Here is a 25,716-nt window from a genome sequence, read left to right on the forward strand (position 1 = left end):
TACAAGCATCCTTCTTTCTTTTCAGAATGCCCCTACCATGCATATAAATTTGTAGTGTTGGGGTTTGGTTTTTTGGTTTTGTTTTGAGTTTTTTAATTATTCAACTTTTTAAAGTTAAGAGAAAAGAACATTTCAAAGTTGTTAACTAGGCATAATAATTTACTTTTTTTTTTGAGATTTAAAGTTTCTCCTCACTGCTTCCTCCACTGTTTATTTTCATCCCTTTCATCCCTGGGCAGACACACACAACTGCTTCAGCATGCAGCACTAGTGGAGGGACAAAGAGCATTTTTTATCAAGTCAGGGACTTTCCCGACCATATTTACAACTAACAGGAAAAAATACTTTCTGATGTCAGCAAACGTGGTACAGTAAAGCCCCATCCCCTTCTCTCGGCAGAAGTTTCCATGCTTTCACCTAGGCAAAAATAAAAGATATGTCTTCCTGTGCTCTGCCTTACACAACAAAAATTTTTATAGGGGAGGACAGGAATAATACATTCTGAATTTTAGGAGCCTGTTAATATCCTTGACGTCCAATAGTAGAATATTCAGGCTTTTACTGATTGCACTGGTAGTTATGAGTGCGTTTACTAAGTAAGAAATATAAAATAATCAGTAAGAAGGAATATTTTAATATGCATTCAGTGCTATATGAGGAATTTATAAAAAGTAAGGAAGCAGATTTTTTTAATATAAGAAAGAATAAAGGCAATACAGCCTGAAAAATAAGAGGAAGATAAAGAATAAGAAATAATGTAAATACCATATTGCAATTTAGCACACTTCCACTCTCCAGACACTCTGCACCAGCTGCACACCAAGAACCTTACAGGTGTTCACCCTAATGATGGTAACATAAAAACACATGTTTTCTTCAGGCCTTTATGTTTTTAGAATATTAACCTCTAGTGTGATGCCTTTAAGCAGGTCAGTCTCAATACACGCACATACATTTTCAGGGCTGGATTCACTTAGCAGGAAATGTGTCAGCAATCAAAATATCATATCTATTTTAGTCAATGCGAATGTTTGCCATAAACAACTCGCCTTTTAGCAATTACCAACTGAAGTGGAAGGTTTTAATAATAGAGCTATTAGATGAGGCAGAACTGTGTTCCATAAACACACTGGGCAAGTACAATACGGCTAGAACAGGTGTTAGCTTAATTTTCCTCATCTATCTGTATCTGCTAGCAAGTCTGGTTACCTTTGCACACTCATTTGATGTGGTCATTCAGGGAAATCAGTGCAGATGGTGTGTCACTGTATGCACTTGCCAAAGATTTTTTACAATTTGAAGCCACTGTCTCCAGCCAGTATGAAAGCTCAGTATAGATTACAACTAGAGTTAAATTAACACTATTTGTGAGCATAACCTTGGCACATGGGTGGGTAAAACACAGCTTAATCCAGAAATGAAAAAAAATAAAAGATGTGGAGTCTAAGGGGTGTCTCCTCAAATTTATATAGACGTCAGGATCCTACACATACCTGTTTGCATTATTTGTCATCTTATTGCCAGTCAATATATATTATTTTCTAACATATCTAGAACATTACTTTGTACTGAATTTTTGGCCAATATTCTTAAAAAGCAATGAATATCTTCAGTACTGTCCTAGTACTGAAAATATAAAAAACATTACTTCATATTTACTAACATAGTAAGTATGATTTGTGCTAAAAAAGCAGTATAACATGGTAAACTTAATAAAAGGAGGAAAAAAATAATGAAAAGCAGAACAGATAAGTACAGGATTTTTTATTTCTATTTCATTTGGAACTCTGATCTGCTATATTTTATGTTTTGCAAAATATCAGCCACCATTTTAATCAATGACTGGGAGGATGATCATTTTCCATTAGAATTTTGTAATGACTAGGAAAGCATTTGGATTTTTGTTTTGTTTTGGTTTTTTTACATTCTGTTACTCCAACTGTTTTCAATATATGCTGATACAGATACATTGCAAGACTAATGGGGACAAACCAATTACCACTGAAGCAGTGGAAGACTGACAGAACTTGTGAGAATATGATAATTCTTTTCCCATCAAAACTGTTGTTGAAACATGTTTTGCTGATTATTTTTTTTTAGTTTGTTCTTACACCTATCTCAAAAAATAATCATTTTCCATTAAGCTGTTTTAAATATTTGGAGGAATTTCTACTTTCCCTGCGTTCAGCTAATAATGAATCATGCTCTTCTAATCCATTGTACACACTGGTTTTTGTTTGAGTATGGTGATGAAAATTTTTTCTGATTATTCAGCAATAATTTATCTTCAATTTTAACTAATGAAACCTATTCATAAAGCTAAACTGATGTACATAACAGTCAATAAAGAACACTCACCTACTGTCAGTTGTCCAGTTAACTGTCCCATGTGATTTCTTGCATTCACTGTTACATTTCTGTCAGACTGTAAGACCAGTGGGCTATCCTGGGAAACATGTATAAGACAATAAATGAGAGAACAAAAAACTGAGGTAGAATTAAGTTAGAACTAAATATAAACATGCATGCTGAGAGGGGAGTTCTGTCAAATGTAATAGCCTTTTTAATGATTTCACAAAGTATTTTACAAGTCAAATTTTTATATAAAAGAATAACAAGATTGCTATCTTGAGCTTAAAACCTTCGTGCATAGAATCCCTGCTTTAGAAATCAGAGTTGAACTTAATTTATATAAATTGTGCTTTATTTCCTCAGGATATTACGAGGTTACAAATTCAAAAACCTTAACACCAACCTGTTTTGTTAGCCTTTTCCACATATTGCTAACACACACTTTTCTAACTACTTAACCAACACTATACTACATTATTAACCTACACTATCTACAGTATTAGGATTTCACTTACTAAAACCTTACAAACACAAGCAACGCATTTCTTTGAAGGTAAGAGGTATCATTATTCTCAAAAAAGCAAAGAAAGAGAGCACTGGAAGGTGAAGTCATATAACAACCAACCCTGACCCACCTTCCAGTAGTACCTGACAGGTGCTAGTAGAGATCAAGCTGATGTAGAACAGAGACAAACATGGTATGATGTTAAGTACAGTCATAACATTTTTGGAGTCAGTTTGCAGCATGACTACATTGCTATAGTTATGCGGCTATATTTAAGCATTCCAAGCATGTTTACATATATATGCGTAGGCATATCCTGTGTCCACAGCCAGCTTAAGGAATCTCAGAAATTAAAACAGAACTGAATTTTGCATCTTGAAGAATGAGAAGCCAGACCCACTCCTCCAGGGGATGGACAGATGCAGGGGAAAATGGAAGAGCTTCAATAGATAGACACGAGAAACCCAGCCTAAAAAAATGAGCTTATGTATCATGCTCTCTTTGGAGGGGGATAAGCACATGAAAAGAGGGAAAATTTGGTGGTTGCTGCTGTTGCTGCAGAGGCACTTTCCTCCATGGAATCATCTGATACCACACTGTACTTCCCCTGAAGCTTGCAGTGAGACCATGGGTATATTAATGCTTCTGGCAACTAAGCACAGGTAAGACACCTGACAAAAACAGCTGGGAAAGTGCCTTAGGTACGAATGACTAAGGGCTGGGAAAAAATTTCTGAAAATCATTATATACTCACTTTATTCTTAGACTGTTCCCTGGCATCCCTGGACTGAGCATATTAGGTTAGATAGACTACTTTGTGTATGTATGTGAATATATTGGTTCTTCCTGTTCTTGAAAGTTTTACAAGAGAAGGAAAGGAATTTAGGAGCCGTATACAAAGACTTATTTTTACCTGAATGATGCATTAGGTTTGCACTTAATTTTTCTACACCTTAAAATCCTGTCCTTTGAATCCTAGCTTTGCCGCTGCCGGAAACACTCTTCCCAGTTGTTTTCACTATGATTATTAACTTTAAATGATAATCAGTTCCCTGGGAAGTCTGAAATTATTCTGAGCTAATTTCTAAGAGTTCAGGTGTGTTACATCTCTCACTGGACTGTGCTATGACCTCTCTAACATCCTGCCAATTAGCTCTGCATCATGGAATCTGGCAGATGAAAGTCACTTGTCCATCTTTCTAGATAAGAAGCTGTAATTACCAGTGAGACACTGTGTTCAATGTGACTGGTTTGAGCTAAACGTGTGATGCAATCAAGGGAGCTTCTGGCAACAAAAGCAGCTGCTAAGGACCTTTTTCTCAACACTTGATTTGATTTTCACTTTCCTTATGGTCCTTTGAAGATCATTAGTCGAGGCAACTGCTGCTCTGGGAAAGCAGGTTGTCCTGGTAAGACAGCTGCATGGCCAAAATATATTTTTAAGGAGCCCTTTTCCCTTTTGCTTCGTCAGTATTCAGCTAAGAGTCTCCTCAGTTAGAATAATCTCACCCTTAGCAAGGGAGGGTACTCCTATTCCTATTTTTGCCAGCTCAGCTAACGGTTTGGCATTTTACACTTCCAAACACTGTCCATAGTCTCATCTGAAGGTTTCTTTCCTTTCACCTTAGGAAAATACTTAACACGATTCTCAGGCTAAAATCTGCCTCTCCGGTTTCTTGGGCTCAGGCTCTAATTGTAAATGAAGACCTTGGATATCAAATTCTCAGGTATGGGATAATGAAAAATTACATGAGCCAAGCCTTCCTTCTTCTACTTTCCTTGTCTTATTTAAAAGATAAAAAGAGGGATGAAGAAGTTAAGAACTTAAATCTATATTCTTCAGTTTCTGGATGTCAAATATAGAGCTGCGAGCTTAAATTCTGGAAGAAAGAAAACCCAGTGGCAAAACTCTATCAATTTACGCAGTCCGACATTTTATCTACACTATTTACCTGTACTTCTATTTTCCACAGGAAGTGCTTAAAGACAGGTTCAAGGTATTCAAACGTAGTCTGCTCAGAGATGCTAGTAACTCAGAGAATACTTAGCTAAAATCAGTGGAATTATAGATCTGTAAGATGAGTATAAACTGAGATAAACATCAGTCATATGAACACAAATATATCTGCAGCATTAAAATGTTGGATAATTTTCTCTCTGGATCACCAGATCTGCTACTCTTTTTGATGTAAACTTCAGCATGCAATTTAATACACTCGATAATCCACAAAGTACTTGATATTCAGATGTCAGAAGGGAGATAGGAGTGTGTCATCATACTGTTTTCCGGGAAAAAAAGGGGATGATTAAGCTCTTCAAATACTGGAAGTATGTGTAAATAAATAACATTTGTTCTGAAGTCAGACAAGCTTAGGAACAGGCATAGTTATTTTCTTGATATAATTTTCTAGGCTGACATCACCCAACAGCTGATAAAGTATAAAACCCCCCCCATACTGGTATATTAGTGTTGTGGTTTAAACCCAGCCAGTACTAAGCATCACTCTGTTCCAGCTGAAACCAGCACAATTAGTAAATAATTTCTGTACATTTACTTAATGAAAAAGGCTTTAGGTTATACCTGACAAAAAGCCACACATTAAAAAAGGGGCAAAGATCTATTGCTGCTGTTGCTGACATTATACAGCTGTATATCAGATCTTTCATTCAGAGATGAACATAAAGGACATTTTCCCATTACATGTAATAATGTAGTGCTGTTTTTCCTTTACATATAATAAGGTAATGTAGTGCTATAAAATGAGTTCCATATATTTCTGTAGCTCAGCATTATCAGTATCAGGAACACACATGCTCCACATTTAGAACATAATCATATACATGCAGTGTTGATGTTATCATGAGCAACTCCAAGGAACATCCCTGAAGAGGTTCTTCATCATCTATTATTATTTCTTGATGCTGAGTTAATTTGAATGCATGAGAAAAAGAACCAAAAAGGCAGATCTATCCTGCCCATCTCAACTTTCTACCCCTGGAAAAAGCCATGCCATACTTGCAGCCCCAATCCTGTGAGTTCAGAAGCTGTTCCTGCTTCCTGAAATTGTAGTATGGGACACTTGAACAGGGAGTTTCCTGAGGTACAGGAAACTTAGATCACTTTCAGATTAAGAGTATTATTCAGTCTTGGAGCAAAGTAGGCCCTAAAATCCAATACTACAATCTGGAATCTATATTATGAAATCTTCCTCCTGAAGAAGCACATAAAAAAAAAAAAATTGTAACTAGAAAGCTGACTTCTTTCCTCCCCTTTTCTCTCACAGATATTGCTCCTGTTTCCTCATTTTGCATAGCACACAGACAACCATGGCTTCTTTCCCACTCTTCATAATTCTAACTTGAACTGTAAGAATGTGTGATGAATTAAGCACGGCAGTTAGTGTGCTATATAAATTTGCTCTGAGATTACCTGTATTTGTTAAGCATTTTCAGGAATAGTTTAATGTCTACTGCAAAGCCAGTGAAAAATGTGGAACAAGTCGTATCGCTTATGTGAAGATTTTGTGAGTATTCTTCACACACACCAATGGCAGCCAGTTCCTTAGTGGACAGCTTCTTTACTTCAGCTATATTGCCCATTTACAGGACAATGAAAAGCTTGCTTTGCAAACACATGCAAAAACCCCAAAAGAACAAAGAATTTCATATAGTGAAATTATGTTAGTTTTATTTTTTTTCTGGAAATGATTTCTGAACTCATCTGAATAGGGAACATTTTTCGGCTGTGCAAAATAGAATACTGAACAATGTCTTGAAAACGGCTAATTTTTTTTAAGCTAAACCTTTTAAAAGAAAAAATCTGTGGCAAAAGACTTTATTTGAGGGACGCTACTTTCTGTGGTTTTCCCCCATCCTTAACGAATCAGATGTATCAGAGTAAGAACTTTTAATTTCAAATACAATTTCTCCTAATTTAAATTCTGTACTGAAGTATAATTCTTTATATCTGATGTATGACACGGTGACACAGAAATATCTTTGATGTTACTAATTCGTTAATAATTTCTTAAAAAACAGATGTGATTTTATATGAAGCATAGTAGACTACATATACACACCTTCTCATTAACAGACCACTTGAACTTTCTATTTCTGCACTGCTATCTAAATGTGGTCTTCAGAAAAGTGGTAGTAAATAATTTGTAATGCCATTTCAAATATTATACTGTATATAACAAAAACCAACAGAGTAAGAACATTCTTATAGGTACATAGAGCTTTTAATAATAACAAAATGCTAGTAACTACAATATTATAAAAGGATACTCTTAAAGCCATGAGGGCTCCATCAGCCCTTACTGGCCCTGCCTAGCCTCCCTGGGGCTTCCCCTACCACTGGGAGGGCCCATTTCAGTCAAGCCCCATTGGAAGCCCTCCTGGCAGGGTTGTCTTGGTTGACCTCTCCTTACCCCTTAGGGAGCAGCGAGCCCTTGCTGCTCTCTGACAGATATGAGGACCTAAAGAGCTAGCAGATGCTCATGAAACTCTATGAGATGACTCATGTTGCAAGCCCCGAAATATTAGAACTTCAGGATTTTCCGTAGTGTATTTAAGATAAACCAGATGAACATGATATTACTATAGTCACTTCTTATCTGAAACAGGTTTGCAGCTGAGATTCATGAAAGGAAAAATAAACCAAAGAATTTCAGGGATATTTTCAAAAAGCTTTCTTGAATGTGAATCCAGTTATAAATATAATGGAAATTTTTCAGGGAAAAAAGGTTGTGGGTTTTTTGGTTGGTTTTGGGTTTTGGTTTTTTCTGAGTAAGGATCACAGTGCAGAACTAATGATCAACTTTATTTTTAGAATTAGATGAGCAGTTTACTGTAAGTATATGAAAGACCGATAAATTGCTTTATAAAGTAATTTAACTATAAAATATTCTGCATGAGCAATCACAGCAAAACTCACATTTCTTATAGATTCAATTATTTTCAACATATTTGGGACAAATTTCATGCTTTTTTGTACACCACTTAAATAGGCAATCCCAGCTACTTAGCTCAGTTTTGAAGAGTATTTCCAAAATGCACCCTTTAAATTAGAAAGAGCTTAAATAGAGCAATTTAGTTCCAGTTAGTTTAATACAACATTAGCTTACTTACAAGATGGTACACTGTATAATTAAACATAATCTCAGACTTATGCTCAGAACACAGTTAATTATGATACTACCACCCACTTTGACACTCTTACAAATACTACCAGTATGTATATCACAGCTTATAGTGAAAGTACTAGATCTCTTACAATTCCTGCGCACAACACTTCAGGTTTCTGGACCTCTGCACAGGGTCATATAGATGTAAAAAGTAATGCAGTAGGTAGGGAGTATGGGCAACTAGTATAGTTATGGCAGGACATTTCCTCACAGGGCTCTTTCGACAAACCTACCCTAACAAACTAGTTACTCAGAATGACCAGTTATTTCCAAAGCTCTGGGGACTAAAAAACCCACACATCCATAAGGCTAGCAGTCTTAGAGCCAAACTTTCTATCATTAACTTTATTATTAGCACTAAAAAAACATGATGGAACTTGAATAAGGAAAGATTTGGAAAAAACAGACCTTCAAATGCCAACAATTGCTGAGTACTTGAAAAGATTGAACTCTGTTACAACTGTTGGAAGCTTATAAAAGCTTGGGACTGTCAAATACAAATTAAAGAAAAATGTTCTTCATCAGAATATTCCCAAAAATGTTCTTTCCAAGAATACTTTCATTTCCAAGAATCCTCCCAAGGTGTCAGGACAGTAGGGTCCTCAACATAGAGGTACTTCATATAGGGAGAAGTGAATAATTTATAGTTGAAGTTATTCCTGGACAACTCGAAGAAGAGATTTAATATACATAGCAATCCAACTAAATTTGATACTTTACCTATTTTCCATATTCCTGCATTCCCAAAATAAATTTGAATTTAAGTGTGCTTTGTTCCTGACCAATTGTCCTTTCTAACCTGAGAGTCACAACTGAATCCATAATAATTACATTCAGAATCAGGAAGCTGACTGCAAAATCACAATAAACTTTGGACTTCTGCTTCAATGAAACATTCCAGATATCTTAAACTTTGACCAATATTATTGAAAATCAGTATTTTTTTTCATACCAGTTTTACATATTAGGGAGGTTTGGAAAAGTATTCAAGTCAATGCATTTCATTCGTCCATAGCAAGACTGATTTATATATAATGTAATTTACATGTAATATTCTGTGATAATTATCATCAATGCCAGCAGAAAAAAAATAATTAATGAACTTTTTTATATAACACTAGTAAAATGAGTAGCAGATTTGACATTATGTGAAAAATCATTTGGTGAAAATACCCCAAATATTGATGTAGAGCCACATTTTCAGTGAGATACAAACTCTATTTTTCCAAATCAAGATGCCAAATATATCTTAATTGACTCACGTAACAAATGAAAAGCTGTGGAATACAGATAAACAAAGCACAAGCAAATAGTTTGAAAAAGAAATAAAAATACACCCTAGCTGATCCTGAGAGAAATATCATACTTGTGGGTATTGACAAAGTTTCAAGAAACATGCTTTAGAGATATTTCTTGTTCATCAAAGGATATTATCCCAGTTCTCAACCTCTGCTCTGTTTCTATGTCAAACTTTCTATATGCTAAAGGTATTCACAGGTATCATCCAGGTTCATAACACAGCAAATCTGAACCCAAATGTGGTTATACCTACCAAAGTAATATAGATGTAGCCAACGAGATTCATACACAGCACTCTGGAGAGCCACATGAATAGGTAAAGCTGCACAGTGATCATGGCTATAACCTCTAGATAGAAACAACCTCCTCGTTTTACTTTCTTGTATAATACACTGTGAAATTTTTATTGAGGCGGAATTCAGTCATGCATAGAAAAATTCAGTGACAAAGCAAAAGCAGATTTTTAAATAGCAGACAAAAGATGTGACTTTTGTGGAATTGCTCTAAACGTCAAGCAATTTTTCAAATGGGCTTAGATATAAACATCCCAACTAAAAATAAAACAACAGCACAAATGTACTTGCAGGAAGCTTGTTAAACACTCAAAGCTCACTCCTTAGTCATTAAGCTTGTGACACAGCAAGTAAAATTGTCTATTACTGAGCTGAAAAGCCCCCAGAAAATTTTAATTAGAAGAAATGTAGAAAATGTAGCTATCTTAGTTTCTACAATGATGATATTTCCTGATATGCCTTCCTTCAAGAAGACCCTAATTACCTTGGCAGTGCTTTCTGCATTGTTAGTTCTCTCTTGCTGTTCCTGTATTAAATAATCAGAAGCACACATAAGCTCAAATGAACTCTGAAACACCCTACCGAAAAGAAGGGTTATTATTATTATTATTTTACTAAGCCTCCTCCTGCATGCACCCGTTGCTTATTATATCAATTGTTAGATGCTTTCAGGCTTCATTATTGCACTTGCTTGATACAAGCACTATCAACGCCATGGATGTTTAGCATGAGGTATAATGAGGCTTTGATCAAGGCATCAAAAGGAATCAGAATAAGAATGGCAATTACAGGAATTACAGATAATCCACTGATTATGAAGAGTATTCTTTAAATTTTCATAAAACATCTTAATGATGATAGCCCAGGGCTGAGGACTTCAACACTTATTGCAAAAGTCTCAGCATGTATTTTATCAGCTGCTAAGCACAGGCATTCAGTCTAAAAATGTCTTTGCAGCATTCCTTTCATGCAAGTAACATTTATGCTGCTACTGAGAAAATTTACTTTTGGCTGCTTAGCTAGCAAAGTCAGGTAACTTTCCACATACTCTGGCTTTACGAGAGCAGGAGAAGCTATTTTTTACCTCTTCTAATTATGGAAGCATGAGCTACACCTTTCCTTATTCCCTGAAGTCAGTCCCAGTCGTCTTTTCAGGACTCAAAGTATTTCTCTCACAAGAAAGGATCAGTCTCATTATTTCTTATCCTTTTCTCTTCCTGGTCATTATACCTTCCTAAGCGATATTGCACCTGTACATCTCTTCTTCCTCCATCTCTCTCTACTACACACCATTCCTGATTCCATGACAAGGGCTGCTTTGAATTTTCCCAGGGGAAACAACATCTGCTGGTCAACTACTCTTCCCACCTGAGGGAGGAGAGTGTGGTTATCTTTTATTGTGAGACAACAACAAAATTGCCTATTAACAAAGACTGCTCACATAACAAGGAATTAAGATGCCTCATACCTATTTGGTTGGTACAGTCTCCTCAATTTTTGAATAGGTATGTGAACAGCTAACAAGTAAGACAGAATACTCTTTTGCTTGCCAGTTCTTCAGGCAGAACCACTACAAGATCTTAGTCTGAATTACTATTTTTTAATAAAGTACACACCTTTTATCACCAGAAGTTATGAAGAATCAATAAAACTCCCTACATTATTCCATACAAAACAGGTAGAAGAGACTATTTCAAGATTAAAAACACAAACGTCCCCTACACATCGTGCATTCACCTTGAATTTCAACATAGCAACAGCTAGAAAGTGACCTTCAAAAGTTATCACCTCAGGTTTTGCTGTTGTACATTCTTTAACCTTGCAAAATGTTTAATATGGAGCTTTACCATTAGTATGACACACACTTGGCCAATATCTGAGCTCAGAATTTGTTTCATGTCTCCTCTAAAATTTGTCATCTCTAAAAAGGAGATATTCATCCCCACCTTTACTGTAGGACATGACTTCGCGGTTCAATAAACTGCCTTTCTGTTAGAAAATCTGCTTTGAGATTTGCCAATCACAGACTAAAACAAGTCACCAGATCTGTTCTGAAGGTCAGAATTAAGAAAGTAAAATTCTGTACTGATGATTATGGTTCAGGGGAAGAGACAGCACATGCCCCTTCAGGGAAGCATATTATTTTCCAGTAGGAACATCACTAGTGTCAACTTTGCAGCTGTAGATAATTGTCACCCTTTAATATCACAGATATTTTCCAAAGGATATAATTAATGATTTGTCTTTCTTTTCTACTCTCTAGATATTCAGAATTTATTGCTGTTTCAGTAACTGGCTAACTGTTCCACACGAAACACTCTTCCACTGCAGATATTAAAATATTGAAGAAAACTTGCCTCAATTGACAGAGACTGCAACAAATACAGTTCCGTTACTTTGCAGTTTTTCACAGATGACATTTAGATTAAAACAGCATGAGAAATGCCATGGCCCTGGATCAATTGTGCAATCTGCAGAATTAATCAGTTAAGTTCTAAAGGCTAATTTCTTTTAAATTCGAGATCATAGAGAACTATTGAATATTAAAAATGGATGCATTTCCTTAGCAACAATGTTAAACTGCCAAAAATATCTCATTCAGTCTTGCATTAGGGTTTGAGTACTTCTACTTCTTATACTTTTGCATAAAAAATTGCACAAGAAATACCTAAAAATTAAGAATTCCTTCTGCCCCCCCCCTTTTTTTTTTTTTCTGGCATAATAGCTGCTTTAGTATGTGGTTTATGCTGTGTTCCTGACAACTAGTCAAGATCTCCTAAACGTAAAGGGATGATCAAACAGTTCCAGGTAATTCTATTGGAATATTACAGTAATTGTCAGTACAATTATATTTCATTTTCCATTATGATCTTATTAATCTCCTAGATCCTTATTGAAATCTCTGTAAAATATTTCCAGTGCACCTTAGTTGTTTGCAGTGAAACATTAGACTTTAATGTGGTTTTTTTCCCCCAACATTTATCCTAGAGGGCAGTGAAAAAAAATCTGGTTGTTCTGAGCTCTGCATTTTGAGCAAAGTTAATTAACAAAATTTAGACTTGGTTTGTGCTTCTTAGAGAACGCTTACTCTAAACAATAAAGCCTTTGTTTAGAACTGTCAAAGTGTTTGAGTATATGAAAATTATGCCAAAGTTGTCCAAACGTACTCTAAAATCTGTATATGCAACATTATAATAAATTTAATATTTAACAGTGGACTTTTTCACAAAGTTTTTCAGGACCCTAAAATAACTTCTTTCTTCCTTGAATCTTGTCAGCTCTTTCAGGATTCTGAAGCTTTATACTCAATTAAAAACCAGTGTGACTTTAAACATTTATCATTAAACTCAATCCTACAACTGAAATAAAATCAAGAAAATTTGTCATGAGAACTTAGCTGATATTGAACTAAGCAATACTATTGTTCAGTCTACTAATTCACATTTTAATAAATATTAGAATTAATAAAATTCCTACGCTTAGTATTGAAATTAAATCAATGTATCTTCTCATATGATTCTAAAAGGCAATGAAAATAATTTACTAGTTTGTCATATATTTAGTTTTAATTTTGTTAAGTTGCTTTTAACACTAAACAAACAAACAAATATATCAGCTGATCTACATTCTCAGACCTAATTAGACCAAATCTCCTTAGACAACATCTTTCCTCTTGGTAACAGACTTTCACAGAATATTTGGTGTAGAGAAGTGGCTCAGTGACTTTTTAACAAAGATTACTGCTGGGAATGACAAGTCTCAAGAATTTTGAAGACAAAATATAATAAAACAAAGGTGCTATAGAGATAATAAAGATTGAAGTAGTTCTCAGAAGGTTAAAGTTAATTTAAAACATAAAAAAAAGTAGGGAAAATGTTTCAGAGGGTTTTTTTGTTGTTGTTTTGTTTGCTTGCTTGGTTGTTTGTTTTTTTATTCAGCTGCAAAATAAAAAAAAAAAAAGAAAAAAAAAAAAGAAACAAAACCAGAAAGACTTGGCGTTGGAATTGAAATAAAAACAATATACTGAATAACTCTGCACTGTTTTCAATGATGTAAGACTACATTTTCAGCTTCTCCAAGCCCAGATAACAGCGACGAGAGGAATATTTGTTTATCTTCCTTCAGGATGCAGTTTTGCATTATCTTTTCCTTCTCTGCAATGAAAAAGTTTACACTGGTTCCACCTCAAACCTTTATCCCATCACTCAAATGATCTTGCTTACCAAAGAAAAAAACAGACATTAATAAAAAAATAGAGTTTAAATTGTTTTCTTAGATAATTTCATTGTTTTCTAAAACACAGCTTGACTAAAACCACTGAACATATAGAAGTGACAGGATTCACTGTCAGGTGAAGTGACAGGAAGTCCTGCAGTAGAGGACAGGGATACCAACTAGGAATAGCAAAGAACAGATATTTAAGCTATGTTTGAGACTGGAGAAATATTCCTCTGACAAAGAATCTAACACAAAAACACACTGTAAGTCTTCCCATATATACGTCTTTTCTGTCCAAATGATGTATGGCAAAGTGGGAGAAACTAGATCAGAACCTTTCTTTGTTCAGAATGTGACACTGCATTCGTCACATTCATTAAGGATTTAAACCAACTTCAGACAGCAAGTATTCAAAGTAGCAGAGACCAACAAGAATTGATTTAAATGTTTCCTTTCAGATAACAACATACAACATTAATTTAAACCAGTGATAATTCTGTGGTTTTATATCAGTGACATTTATAGTTAAGTCCTTATAGACCCTGTAACATACAATTTTGTGCAAATATAAATTTTGACTAGTGAACTGCAAAGACTTTTGGGCTGTCTAAACTGCAACACAATCTTTGATAGGTAAACCGTCCCATCCCTCAAATTCAGTCTTGTTGGACTCAAATATGTTTGTAACTGCCTCTTAATTGGTAACTGGTTGTGTGATAATGCCTCCCCTGAAGAGCACACTTCTTTTGTTTTTACTTTATCCATTTTGCCATGGGGATTATGCAGATGGTTAGCACCCGGAGTACATGAGATTGCCAGGCAATAAAGTGGAAAGCCATTTAAAGTCAAGTTTTGTAACTGATTCTAACTCCACAGTTAAAAATTCTTTCATGTAAAAACATTTACAAAACATCTATTTGGAACAACTCTTTTGCCATCACTGGCAATGTTTAACTCTTTAAGAGAATCCTAACTGACACAAGTATAGTATTTCTTTTTTTTTTCTTTTAATCATCTTTGCTGTTGTATTGTGTCAGTGCCATAGGGATAGGGGAGGAAGGTTAAGTGTATTATTTAAAGAACACAAGAACACATTATCTTCTTAAATGTCAACTTAAAACCAAATTTCAGTTAATTTTAGCTGTATTTCTGCTAACCTATAACCTTTACATAAGAAAATCTGAATTGTTCCATTTAATTCTCTTAAAATGTTATATTTATATTTTGAATTTATTAATCTCTTATCCAGGGTGGTATCATTTCAAGTGAGTAATGGAAGATATCATTCTATACATAGATGATATATATAATGGATGGATCACCTTGCACCAGGAGACCTTTGAATGAAAACATATATAATCATGCATACATCTTGAAAATTATTTTTGTTCCCCTAATAGTCTGGCAATAAATCTACTCCAATATGACAGTGATACATTGAAAAAAATATATTCTCTTCCTATCTCTTATTCAGTAACTTCAGTAACTGTGCAAACAATTATGAAACACAATGCTTTCACCTATCTATAATCAAATCTAATAATAAAACTGCTAAAAAAATGTAGAACTATGCATCATAGAATCATACAATCATAGAATAGTTAGGGTTGGAAAGGACCTTAATATCATCTAGTTCCAACCCCCCTGCCATGGGCAGGGACACCTCACACTAAACCATGTCACCCAAGGCTCTGTCCAACCTGGCCTTGAACACCGCCGGGGACAGAGCATTCACAACTTCCTTGGGCAACCCACTCCAATGCCTCACCACCCTCACTGTAAAGAACTTCTTCCTTACATTTAATCTAAACTTCCTCTGTTTAAATTTCAACCCATTACCCCTTGTCCTACCACTACAGTACCTAAGGAAGAGTGCCTCCCCAGCATTCTCATAGGCCCCCTTCAGATACTGGAAGGCTGCTATGAGGTCTCCATGCAGCCTTCTCTTCTCCAGGCTGAACAGCCCCAACTCTCTCAGCCTGTCTTCATATGGGAGGTGCTCCAGCCCCCTGATCATCCTCGTGGCCCTCCTCTGGACTTGCTCCAAAAGCTCCATGTCCTTCTTACGCTGAGGACACCAGAACTGTACACAATACTCCAAGTGAGGTCTCATGAGAGCAGAGTAGAGGGGCAGGATCACCTCCTCTGATGCTTCTTTTGGTGCAGCCCAGGATACAGTTGGCTTTCTGGGCTGCAAGCGCACGCTGCTGGCTCATATTAAGCTTCTCATCAACCAACACCCCCAAGTCCTTTTCTGCAGGGCTGCTCTGAATCTCTTCTCTGCCCAACCTGTAGCTGTGCCTGGGATTGCCCTGACCCAGGTGGAGGACCTTGCACTTGGCTTGGTTAAACTTCATAAGGTTGGCATCGGCCCACCTCACAAGCATGTCAAGGTCCGTCTGGATGGCATCCCTTCCCTCCAGCTTATCAACCGAACCACACAGCTTGGTGTCGTCGGCAAACTTGCTGAGGGCACGCTCAATCCCACTGTCCATGTCGCCAACAAAGATGTTGAACAGGACCGGTCCCAACACTGATCCCTGAGGGACACCACTCGTTACTGTTTTCCAACTGGACATTGAGCCGTTTACCACAACTCTTTGCGTGTGGCCATCAAGCCTGTTCTTTATCCACTGAGTGGTCCATCCATCACATTGATGTCTCTCCAATTTAGAGACAAGGATGTCGTGCACGACAGTGTCGAACGCTTTGCGCAAGTCCAGGTAGATGACATCAGCTGCTCTGCCCCTGTCCATCAGTTCCGTGACCCCATCATAGAAGACCACCAAATTGGTCAGGCAGGATTTCCCCTTAGTGAAACATCACATGTAGGAAATGCATCAGATGTAGGAAAACCACACCAGAATTAGCTTTGCTTCATCTTTATTAGCTAGTGGATTTTCTTTTTATCAACCAATACAATTAAAAAAGCCATAATAAAACACAGTTTCATTTCCCAATGTCCTGTACTTGAATTTCATGTTATTTGTTTCCCACACGGCCATCAATGAATAGTCCTACCTCAGCCAAAGACTGTGAATGCTAGTCATCTATCAGCATCTCTTTTGAGGGTCTATGATAAAACTGTATTTCAACAGTGTGCTCTTTCTAGGTCAGCACTTCTGAAGTGTCAAACATCCTGAGGGAAAAGGAAGAATTCTAGCTGGGAACAATTCTACCCTGAGTCAGCATTCATGTAGCTTCTTGTGAAAAAAGCTCAGATAAATACTTTAAGGGAGAATGCAAAAGGAAAGGGAAAACATAGCCATAACCTACATTATAATCCATATTTTCACATTTCATAAATTATACAAAATGAATTCTAGCAGTAGAAGTACAAGAACACTAGTCAAAGTTTATACAGAGGGAAATGGAAATGGTCAAAACCTATGATATTCCCGCTGTGTGATATGAGACAGAGTTCCATACTGGTTTCATTTTGACACAAAATCAGGAAAGAGGTATTCAATTTCATTATCTTTATCTAGATTTCTTTTTATATGCTATATTGATAAAAGATAATGAATATCTCATTACAAAACCAGGAAGGCTGTATTTTCAAAACATCAACCTGCCAACAAAAGGTTCCCCAAATAGAATATTCCCAGCAGTCAAAAAAAAAAAAAAAAAAAGAAAAAAAGAAATTAAATGGTCTCCCACATAATTCTATCTCCAGTTGCTTTGATATGATGCTCCTTTTAAATGCCTCAGTTAATTCCTGAACAAACAGTCAGGGACAGAGTTACAGCTTTTAATCTTGCAATCTCTCAGCACCCCTTTGAAAGTATGAACCCTTTTTATGTCATGTCTATATAATAAGGCAGGTGGTCTACATGACAGGCCTCATAAACCCTGGCTCCTTTTCCAAGGAATCATTAAAAGCTGCCACTTCTTCCCTGGCCCGGGTATCTGGATTTCCTACTGCTGAAGGGTGAGCAATGAGGGACAGATGAAGTTCATCTGGCTTTTATGGCAGCGTGAAGTCAAGAATGGAGAAGACCAAAATCCAAGACCTGTGAAACACTCCAAGTCCCACAATTCATTTCTTTATCAGCTTTTTCTTCTGACAAGCTGAGCTTCAAGGTTGCACTGCACATTTCAAGGGCAGGTTCACAAATTTGTTCCAGACTCCCAGGGAATTTCTTCCCAGTTTGACTCGAAAGGAACCATATGATTTATGCAACCGGGCTCCTTTTGCACAGGGGTTCTAAAAAAGGCTAAATGCATAAAATACTCTGTCCATTTTTGCCTTATTCATCATTCTTCCAGGTGACTAAGCTACAATTGCCACTAGGTGGATGGAGATCTTGCTAAGAGGCTTAATTGCCAAGATGGATTCTTCATGGCCATGGAAGTTCCCTTCTGCTTAGCCAAAAAACGATGCATTGTCTAAGGTGATTTTCACTAGTTCATTCAGCGTTTAAATCGATGTCTTCTACTGCCACCACAGTATCAAGACTTAGAAAATGTTATTATAAAGTAAGGGTAAAGAAGCAAAAACCAAAGTCATGCTTCAGATAAAGTTCACTTCAAGCAAGACAGACAGAATAGAAATCTCATATGCTATCCACAACACAAATATATTTCCCGGGTTGTAGCTAGCTGTAACTCCAAAGAATTCACTCCCAGTGTTGCCAGGATCTAACACAAACTTTATTAGATATTGACACAAGAGGCTTAATCTGAGATTATTTCCACAGGAGATGAGGATTGAAACCTAACCCATGTAGGCAGTTTACCTTCTGCACAATTGTCTTATCAACTTGTATTATCAACTGTTTTAGCTTTTGCTTTAACTTTGTAAAAAGATTCCATAAATGCCACAGTCTCCTTTTAAGGCTGTAATAGCTCTGTCTTTTATAGTCTCGTATCTTTTTCTCACTAATGTATTGCATAATATGCCTACCAGTACTCTTTTGCTAATATAGATTTATTTGGATTCATTAAAGTCTACCATATTACCAGTGATTCCTGATAGCTGGAGGCTCTTCTAAAGTTGTAAGTCAGAGGACTGGTTGAATTTGGGGTAAAACTTCTTCAAGTGTTGCAGCAGAATTATAAATACAATGGAACATTTCACAGAATTTGAAAGTAAAATCAAGTTCTGCACAATGTGATGTATTTTAAGAAAATGTGGGTAATCCACATTGTGATGTTAATGACAATGAATTAAAGCTTAATCTAATTTTAAATTTTAGATTGCTTGAATGAGAAGTCCAGCCACCAAACGATAGATTAATAATAACTTAAAATCTTTTCTTAAGTTTTTTTTTCAGTTCCTTGGCATAGGTTAGATCACAATATAATTTATCATCCCCAAAAGTGGAAGAAAAAGCATTGGCTTCGCTTTGCTGATGTTAGCAATACAAACACACAAATCAGTCAGTCAGTGTCTGACTGAAAAAAATCTCAGAATATTTCACTAACCAGAGGTTATTTTGTTCTCGAGTATTATACCACAATTTTGATGGGTGTAACTAGCTAAGAACAATTGCAGAAACACTGGTGTTAGAGACGACATAGGTTTCTTTATGCTGATTCAAGTACAGCAGTCTTGTGTGCACACAGGGATTGCTATACAAGACATTTCTGGCGGTCTCTGCTTACTACAAAATACCCTTTCAGTACCTGTATGCAGCAATGATCTATCTGTACTATCTACCCTTTACTGCTATCTAACATGAGGAAGTATTTGTGATAGAAAACTCTAAATACAAGGTAGATTGTAGAGTCTGAATCTTCTGAACTCTCAGGAACAAAGTACAGCAGAACAGAAAAAACAGCAGTATTTTTCTAAACAATCTTTTCCATGTTGTCACTATAGCATCAAAAAACCAGAGCCTACTGCTCTGCCACTGCTGACAATGAACTTGTCTAGTTGAGCTGAGTTCTGGATCTGTGTGGCTCCTCTTATGTACCAAAATCAGTAACTGTTTTTTGGAAAAGTCTGGGATTTTCAACACAAATACACGTTCTATCTCTTTTATTGCAGAAAACCTTAAATTACCTTAAATATCTTCATTCACTAAAATTCAGAAACGTAGCAGTATCATTTTTAGTTCATTATTGAGATTAAAAAAATCCAGGTTTGTTTTAAGTAAGAATTAAAAAAAATCAGCAGGGAATACTGGTGTGGCATTAGAACCAACCTGTGAAACAGTGATTTGAGGGAGAAATGTGGATTCATACCTATTTTAAATGGTGAAAAAGTTAAAACTACAACCAAATATTAACTCAGTGAATAACTGACACTTTAGCAAATTAACAAATTACCATATTTTAGCTCATTTAGAATTTTCAGGCATTCATTTTAGAATGTTCAGAGAACACATATTTGTGTTTATGGCCACAGGCATCCTGCATTTGAGAAAAAGGACAGGGTGGATAAGGCTGTAGACACAGATGTATGGACTTACTTAAAGGAAATTAAGACAAATCCCAGAATTTCTGGCAACTTCTCCCATAGCCCTTTTGGCCAGATCTATGCTGCCTTTAAGAATCATTCCAACAAGGACACATAAAGGTGTCCATCTATTCTGGCAGTGTTTCAGGCTCTTATGATTCCCATAGGTGGCACAGTGCCTAGGACCTGTTTGGACCTCTCTGAAACAAGCTTTTCCATTTGTCCAGATGCAGACTAACCTAGGATACATGTAAAACATAACGGTCAAGTATAACGAACTCTGCTTCTCTCCTGGAGCACTGAAAATTGTTTAAAATTCTTTTCATTTTGCTAAGTGTCAGGGCTTGTGGAAATGTCTCCGAATTATTGAAATAATTTCACTACTGAGAGTGAGGTAATAAAGAATCGTAACCAGACCAGTGTCCTAGAGCTGCCATTGCTCCAGCTGTTCTGTATACCCGCTTATACATGGAATTCAAAAGGTTAAGACAAAACTGTATGGCATAATGACAATTCATATTTATTTTAATTGCCACAATTTAGTAGAAAATTACTTTGGCCAATAAATCACTTTCAAGCATTCTTTCTCAAGACACAGCCAAGCTTTATCAGAAGGCCAGCTGTCAGGCATTGTTTGTTCTTTAAAGTTGCAAACTTTGGATGTATAAAACCCCAAATGTCATTGTCAGTTTAAGAGTCTTTTAGAAGAGTAAGATGAGTTGATCTGTCCAACAAAGAATAATACTGAAATAATACTGAAAGCTTCAATTCCTGATTCCTATCTGGTTTTGTTTTCAAGAACTGGTTTTATTCTATACCTACTGAAATGAAACAATACACGTATTTCACATCTGCAACACACAGCATTGTCTAATTTGGGACTCAAAATTGATATTTTTACCTCATGAAATATTATCAGAAAAAACAAATTATGTGGCAATTCAATTTCTTTTATCAGCTAAAGAATGGAAGTAATTTTCTCTATAGCTGATCTGTTTAGAAATTTATTTTAAATGTTGTTTCCTGATCCTCTTGCCACACTTCTCTTAAAAAAAAAAAAGACTGTAAAACCCCTAAAGTAAACAGTTACCTTCTGTTGCAGTAATGAGCACATAGAATCCACACTGGCTGTCCTGTCATTTAATTTTTGAATCACTGAGCTTACGAGTCATTATTGCCCAATATGTCAAAACAATTTCAAGGGACTTCAATGCTAATGTATCATATATAACATAATTTGAATGCCTCTTTGGCTTCTCTCTGGGTTATGCAATAAATATATAAATTGAAATATTGTGAATTCTAAACTTGTAACCCACAGATTTTTTTTTAATCAGGTGTGAGACTGTTTCTGAGTAAAAAAACCAAAACCAAAACGAACCACAACCAAAAAAACAACCCCAAAAAACCCCTAAACCCCAACAACAAAAAAATCCATTTTCTTAACATTTCAGTCCCTGAAAAGTCTTCTTCATTTTTCATCAGGGTTGTTCCTTTTTAAGAGGTATTTTTTGACTTGTGCTTGGTGCTCAAATCTCTAAAGTATAACTAGCTAAAGATAGTTTTCTCATTCGCTTCTAGCCTGTTATTGTAAGATCTCCTGTTAGGCCCAGATCTCCCCAAAACAATTTTGGCATTTATGATATCATTGCCGAATGGAATTTGCTCTACAGGATCCTGAAGTTGAAACCACAACAGCAGATTGCAGCTTCCCTTCATTTTATCCTCAAGGAACATACTGCATTAATTTTAAATTGGTTTACTCTCATCTTCTGAGCACAGTACATTGTTATAAAACTATGAAGTTCTATAGAATCTGGAGACCAAAATTAAATGTTACATAGTGTAGTCTCCCTTCCTGTGTGTCATGACAACAGCATGTATCACCAAGGATATCCAAGAAGAGTGAATCTATAAGCCAAAAGCTATTAAGGAGGGAAAGTAATTTCTCTCAGCAGTCTGAGACATGCCTGAGTCCAATGATATTTATTAAACTAATATCTTGCCTCTTTGGCAAGAAACAAAAAGGTTAAATTGCTACATACATAGATTTTCGAATCAGAACAATTAACTAATCTGGCTTTCAGCATAATGTAAACCACACAGCTTTAAATCAGTAACTTGTATTTGTTTCTCTCCTGCATCTCTTAGGAAAGCCAACGTGCTCTTGCCCAAATTATCAAAATTAATTAGATGTATTCAAATATAAAACAGGCCAAGATTTCTGAAAGAACTATTTTCAAATATAGGAAAACAGAATATAAGCAGTGTCAAAATGCATACTTTTTTATGAAGAACAAACAAGTTATATGAGGAGCAATGTGTAACATTCTTGTACACCTTCAAGGATTTGTAAATTAGTGATACACTCTAAGAAGCTATCAGGTGAGACAATCTGTAACTTTTAATTTGAATACATCTACCATAAATAGCTTTAAAATTCTCAAATGAGGAAAACTTCCCCTTGCATTTAACAAGATTGCTGTATTCAGACAAACCGCATAAGATCCCCAGATCAGTTTTACAGTTCAAATTAATTCCTGACGTAAGTTCAAGTTTCAATGTACTAACTACAGGTACCACATATGCACATAATTTTCAGTTTCTCTAGGAAGAGAACACATTTCAGGAAATATAGAAGGACTGAAAGTACCAAAGTAATGCAGAGGAAAAAAAAAACCAATCTGTAACCTTTCTTGGCTTTTCAGTCTATACTTACTAAGAACTTTAAAGTAAGTGCAGCAGCTGATATTGCCTTAGCTTAGGGTTTACTGTACATATTAACATTTAAAGAACTACCAAGCTCTAAGCATTACCATTATTATTATTTGATGAAGACAGGGCATAGAGACAATTTTACTGCTAAGGCAGTTGCCTTCCCTGTTATTCTAGTCTCTTGAACTGCATAAAACCATTCAATCTGCTAAATTACTCCATTTTATATCACAGGTTTGCCAGCCTCTACAAGGACAGGTTTTTTCTGGTTGTTTTCCAAACAAGCCTGAATATTCTTTCAGAAAAACACATGGACAGATGGCCTTCTTCCCTGCCGAGGTTACATTAGAAACGTGCTTGGAGGGAAATTCTGTCACTGTCTTGAGTCATATTTTTGCCTTATTTACTTTGAAATATTATCTACTGAGGTAAAGTTCATTAATACATTTTATACTAGGATTCAATGTAATCTTATTTGATAAAGAATGTTCTACATTTCTCTAACTTTCTGCAGGAAAAACAAAGCACGCAACAATCTACCAATGTAAAAACTTTAGAGGAACAGTAATTTATAAACATTTCTTAATCAATACTCTTTAATTTAGTTCACTTACAATAAATACCTCTGTCCCACCCCCGTCCCCTACTTAGATGTTATTGAAGGACTGAATATAAGTCCTTCAATATTGAATTATTTTATTATTGAAATAATTGCAATTATTGAAACTTCAATAACTGAAGTTATTGAAACTCTCAAAACAGTTTTAGCAACCCTGAGTTGATGAAGGCGATCGGGAGTAGTCAGCGTGGATTTATGAAGAAAAAATGACTGACCAGACTGACAGCTCTCTACAATGAGATGACTATGTTAATATATGAAGAGAATGCAGTGGATGCTGTTTATCCTAAGGTTTTTGACCCTGTCTCCCACGACACCCTCATAGACAAACTGATGGTCTACATAAAATGGCAATTAAGTGGACTAAAAACTGGCTTGACAGCTGCATCTAAAAAGTTGTGATCAGTGGCATAAAGCCCAACTGGATGTCAGTCCACTAGGGGCATACTGGGGCAAACAATGTTTAATCCCTACATTAATGACCTGGACAATAGTAGAGTGCATACTCAGTAACTTTGCACATGACACAAAACTAGGAGCAGTGGTTGATACACCTAATAGTTGTGCTGCCACTCAGCAGGACCTCAGCAAGTAAAGAAGGTCAACAACCTGAGCTCCTATAGGAAGAAGATCACCAGCAGGTCAAAGGAGGGAGCTTTCCTTCCTACCTAGCTCTTGTGAGAACCATATGGAGTGCTAACACCAGTTCTGGGCTCCCCAGTACAAGACAGACATCAACATACTGGAGCAAGTCTAGCAAAGAGTGACAAAGATGATGAAGGAACTGGAGCATCTGTCATAAGAAAGGATGCTGAGAGAGCTGGGACTGTTGCCTGGAGAAGTCTCAGGACAGACGATCTTAGCAACGTCTATAAATACCTGATGAGAAGGAGTAAGCAGACTGCGCCAGAGTCTTCTTGTAGTGCCCAGTGACAGGAAAAGAGGCAACTGGTGCAAGCTGAGGTAAAACAAATTCCATTTAGACATAAGGAAAAAAAAAATAGTCTGAGTTTGGTCAAGAACTACAACAGGTTTCCCAGAGAGCTTTTGGAATCACTATCCTTGGAAATATCCAAAACCTGACTGGACTAAATCCTGGACAACCTGCTCTAGCTCACCCTGTTTTGAGAAGGGGAGTTGGACTAGATGACCATCAGAGGTGCATTCCAGCTGTAGTGATTATATGACACTATGAATGTAAACAAGAGTGATAGTAAGTTTTGTCTCTTAGGTCCTCACATGACTCCCGATAAAGCTGACAGCATTTTCTTCTCTAAGAAATAAATTCATAAATATTTTGATAAAAATCAGTCTGGATTAAGGACAATTCATGTATGTGTTCATGCATAAAAACCTGCCTTTATTTGAAACCCTCTATCTCATCGTACTTCAGTAAGAAGCTCTTCAAAAGCATATGTGACCGGCCGATGGCAAACATTGAGGTAAGTTTTCCCCCAGAATTGCACTAGAGACTCTCAGACAGTATTTACCAGTGAAAAAAACCCCAAGGATTAGACTGACGTTTACAACTGCACCCAAAAAGAACATTCAGGTTGTTCTTAAACTTGATAACCTTCACAGAAATGGGCAGTATCTTACTTGGTCTAGTTACACACATATTTTACTAATAAAAGTGTAGGGTGAAAAAGTACTTTGACAAAACTTAACTCTCCTTTTGTGAAGAACACAATAGCCTGGTAATTTAGAATTGTATATTATGTACAAGAGTACACTATTTATTAATACTAATGAAATAACTAATGTTAAAAATAGTAATTTAATGTTCATTAATTTGTTTTAAAGTTTCTGGGGTTTAAATATCAGTACCTTAATGTTATATCTGGCTCTTTCTGAAGAAGTCTAAGTAGATGCAGGTACCAAAGACTCCTCTAAAATAACTGATACTAATATCTTGGCATCAACAGCAAATATTCAAAATATATTCCCCATTCAAGAATAGGAAAAAAATGAGACTAATCTGAAGTGGAAATCAATTCCTCTTTGATTTTCAAACTAACTTTGCCTCTTAGTTCCTTTCATTCTGCAGGCTATGTGAAACTTTTCCAGTCTTGCTTTAAATCAGCTATGCTTTAGCTCAGCAGACTGACTGACTGAGAATATACATT

The 25,716-nt window shown here is 36.1% G+C and overlaps 1 protein-coding gene across 12 annotated transcripts in view; it reads right to left on the reverse strand.

The window, feature by feature from the left end:
- The window catches only part of SGCZ (sarcoglycan zeta), a 494,888-nt gene that overhangs the window by 110,482 nt on the left and 358,690 nt on the right, over window positions 1-25,716 (reverse strand). For all 12 annotated transcript variants that reach the window (XR_003992315.1, XR_003992314.1, XM_030492658.1 and 9 more), the window contains one exon: window positions 2,359-2,446. Coding sequence is in view for 10 of the 12 variants with exons in the window: in XM_030492658.1 (XP_030348518.1) it covers window positions 2,359-2,446 (88 nt within the window). In the remaining 2 variants the exon portion in view is untranslated. The remainder of the gene's footprint in view (window positions 1-2,358; window positions 2,447-25,716) is intronic.

The sequence above is a fragment of the Strigops habroptila genome, chromosome 7 (assembly GCF_004027225.2).
Source record: "Strigops habroptila isolate Jane chromosome 7, bStrHab1.2.pri, whole genome shotgun sequence".
Taxonomy (NCBI): Eukaryota; Metazoa; Chordata; class Aves; order Psittaciformes; family Psittacidae; genus Strigops; species Strigops habroptila.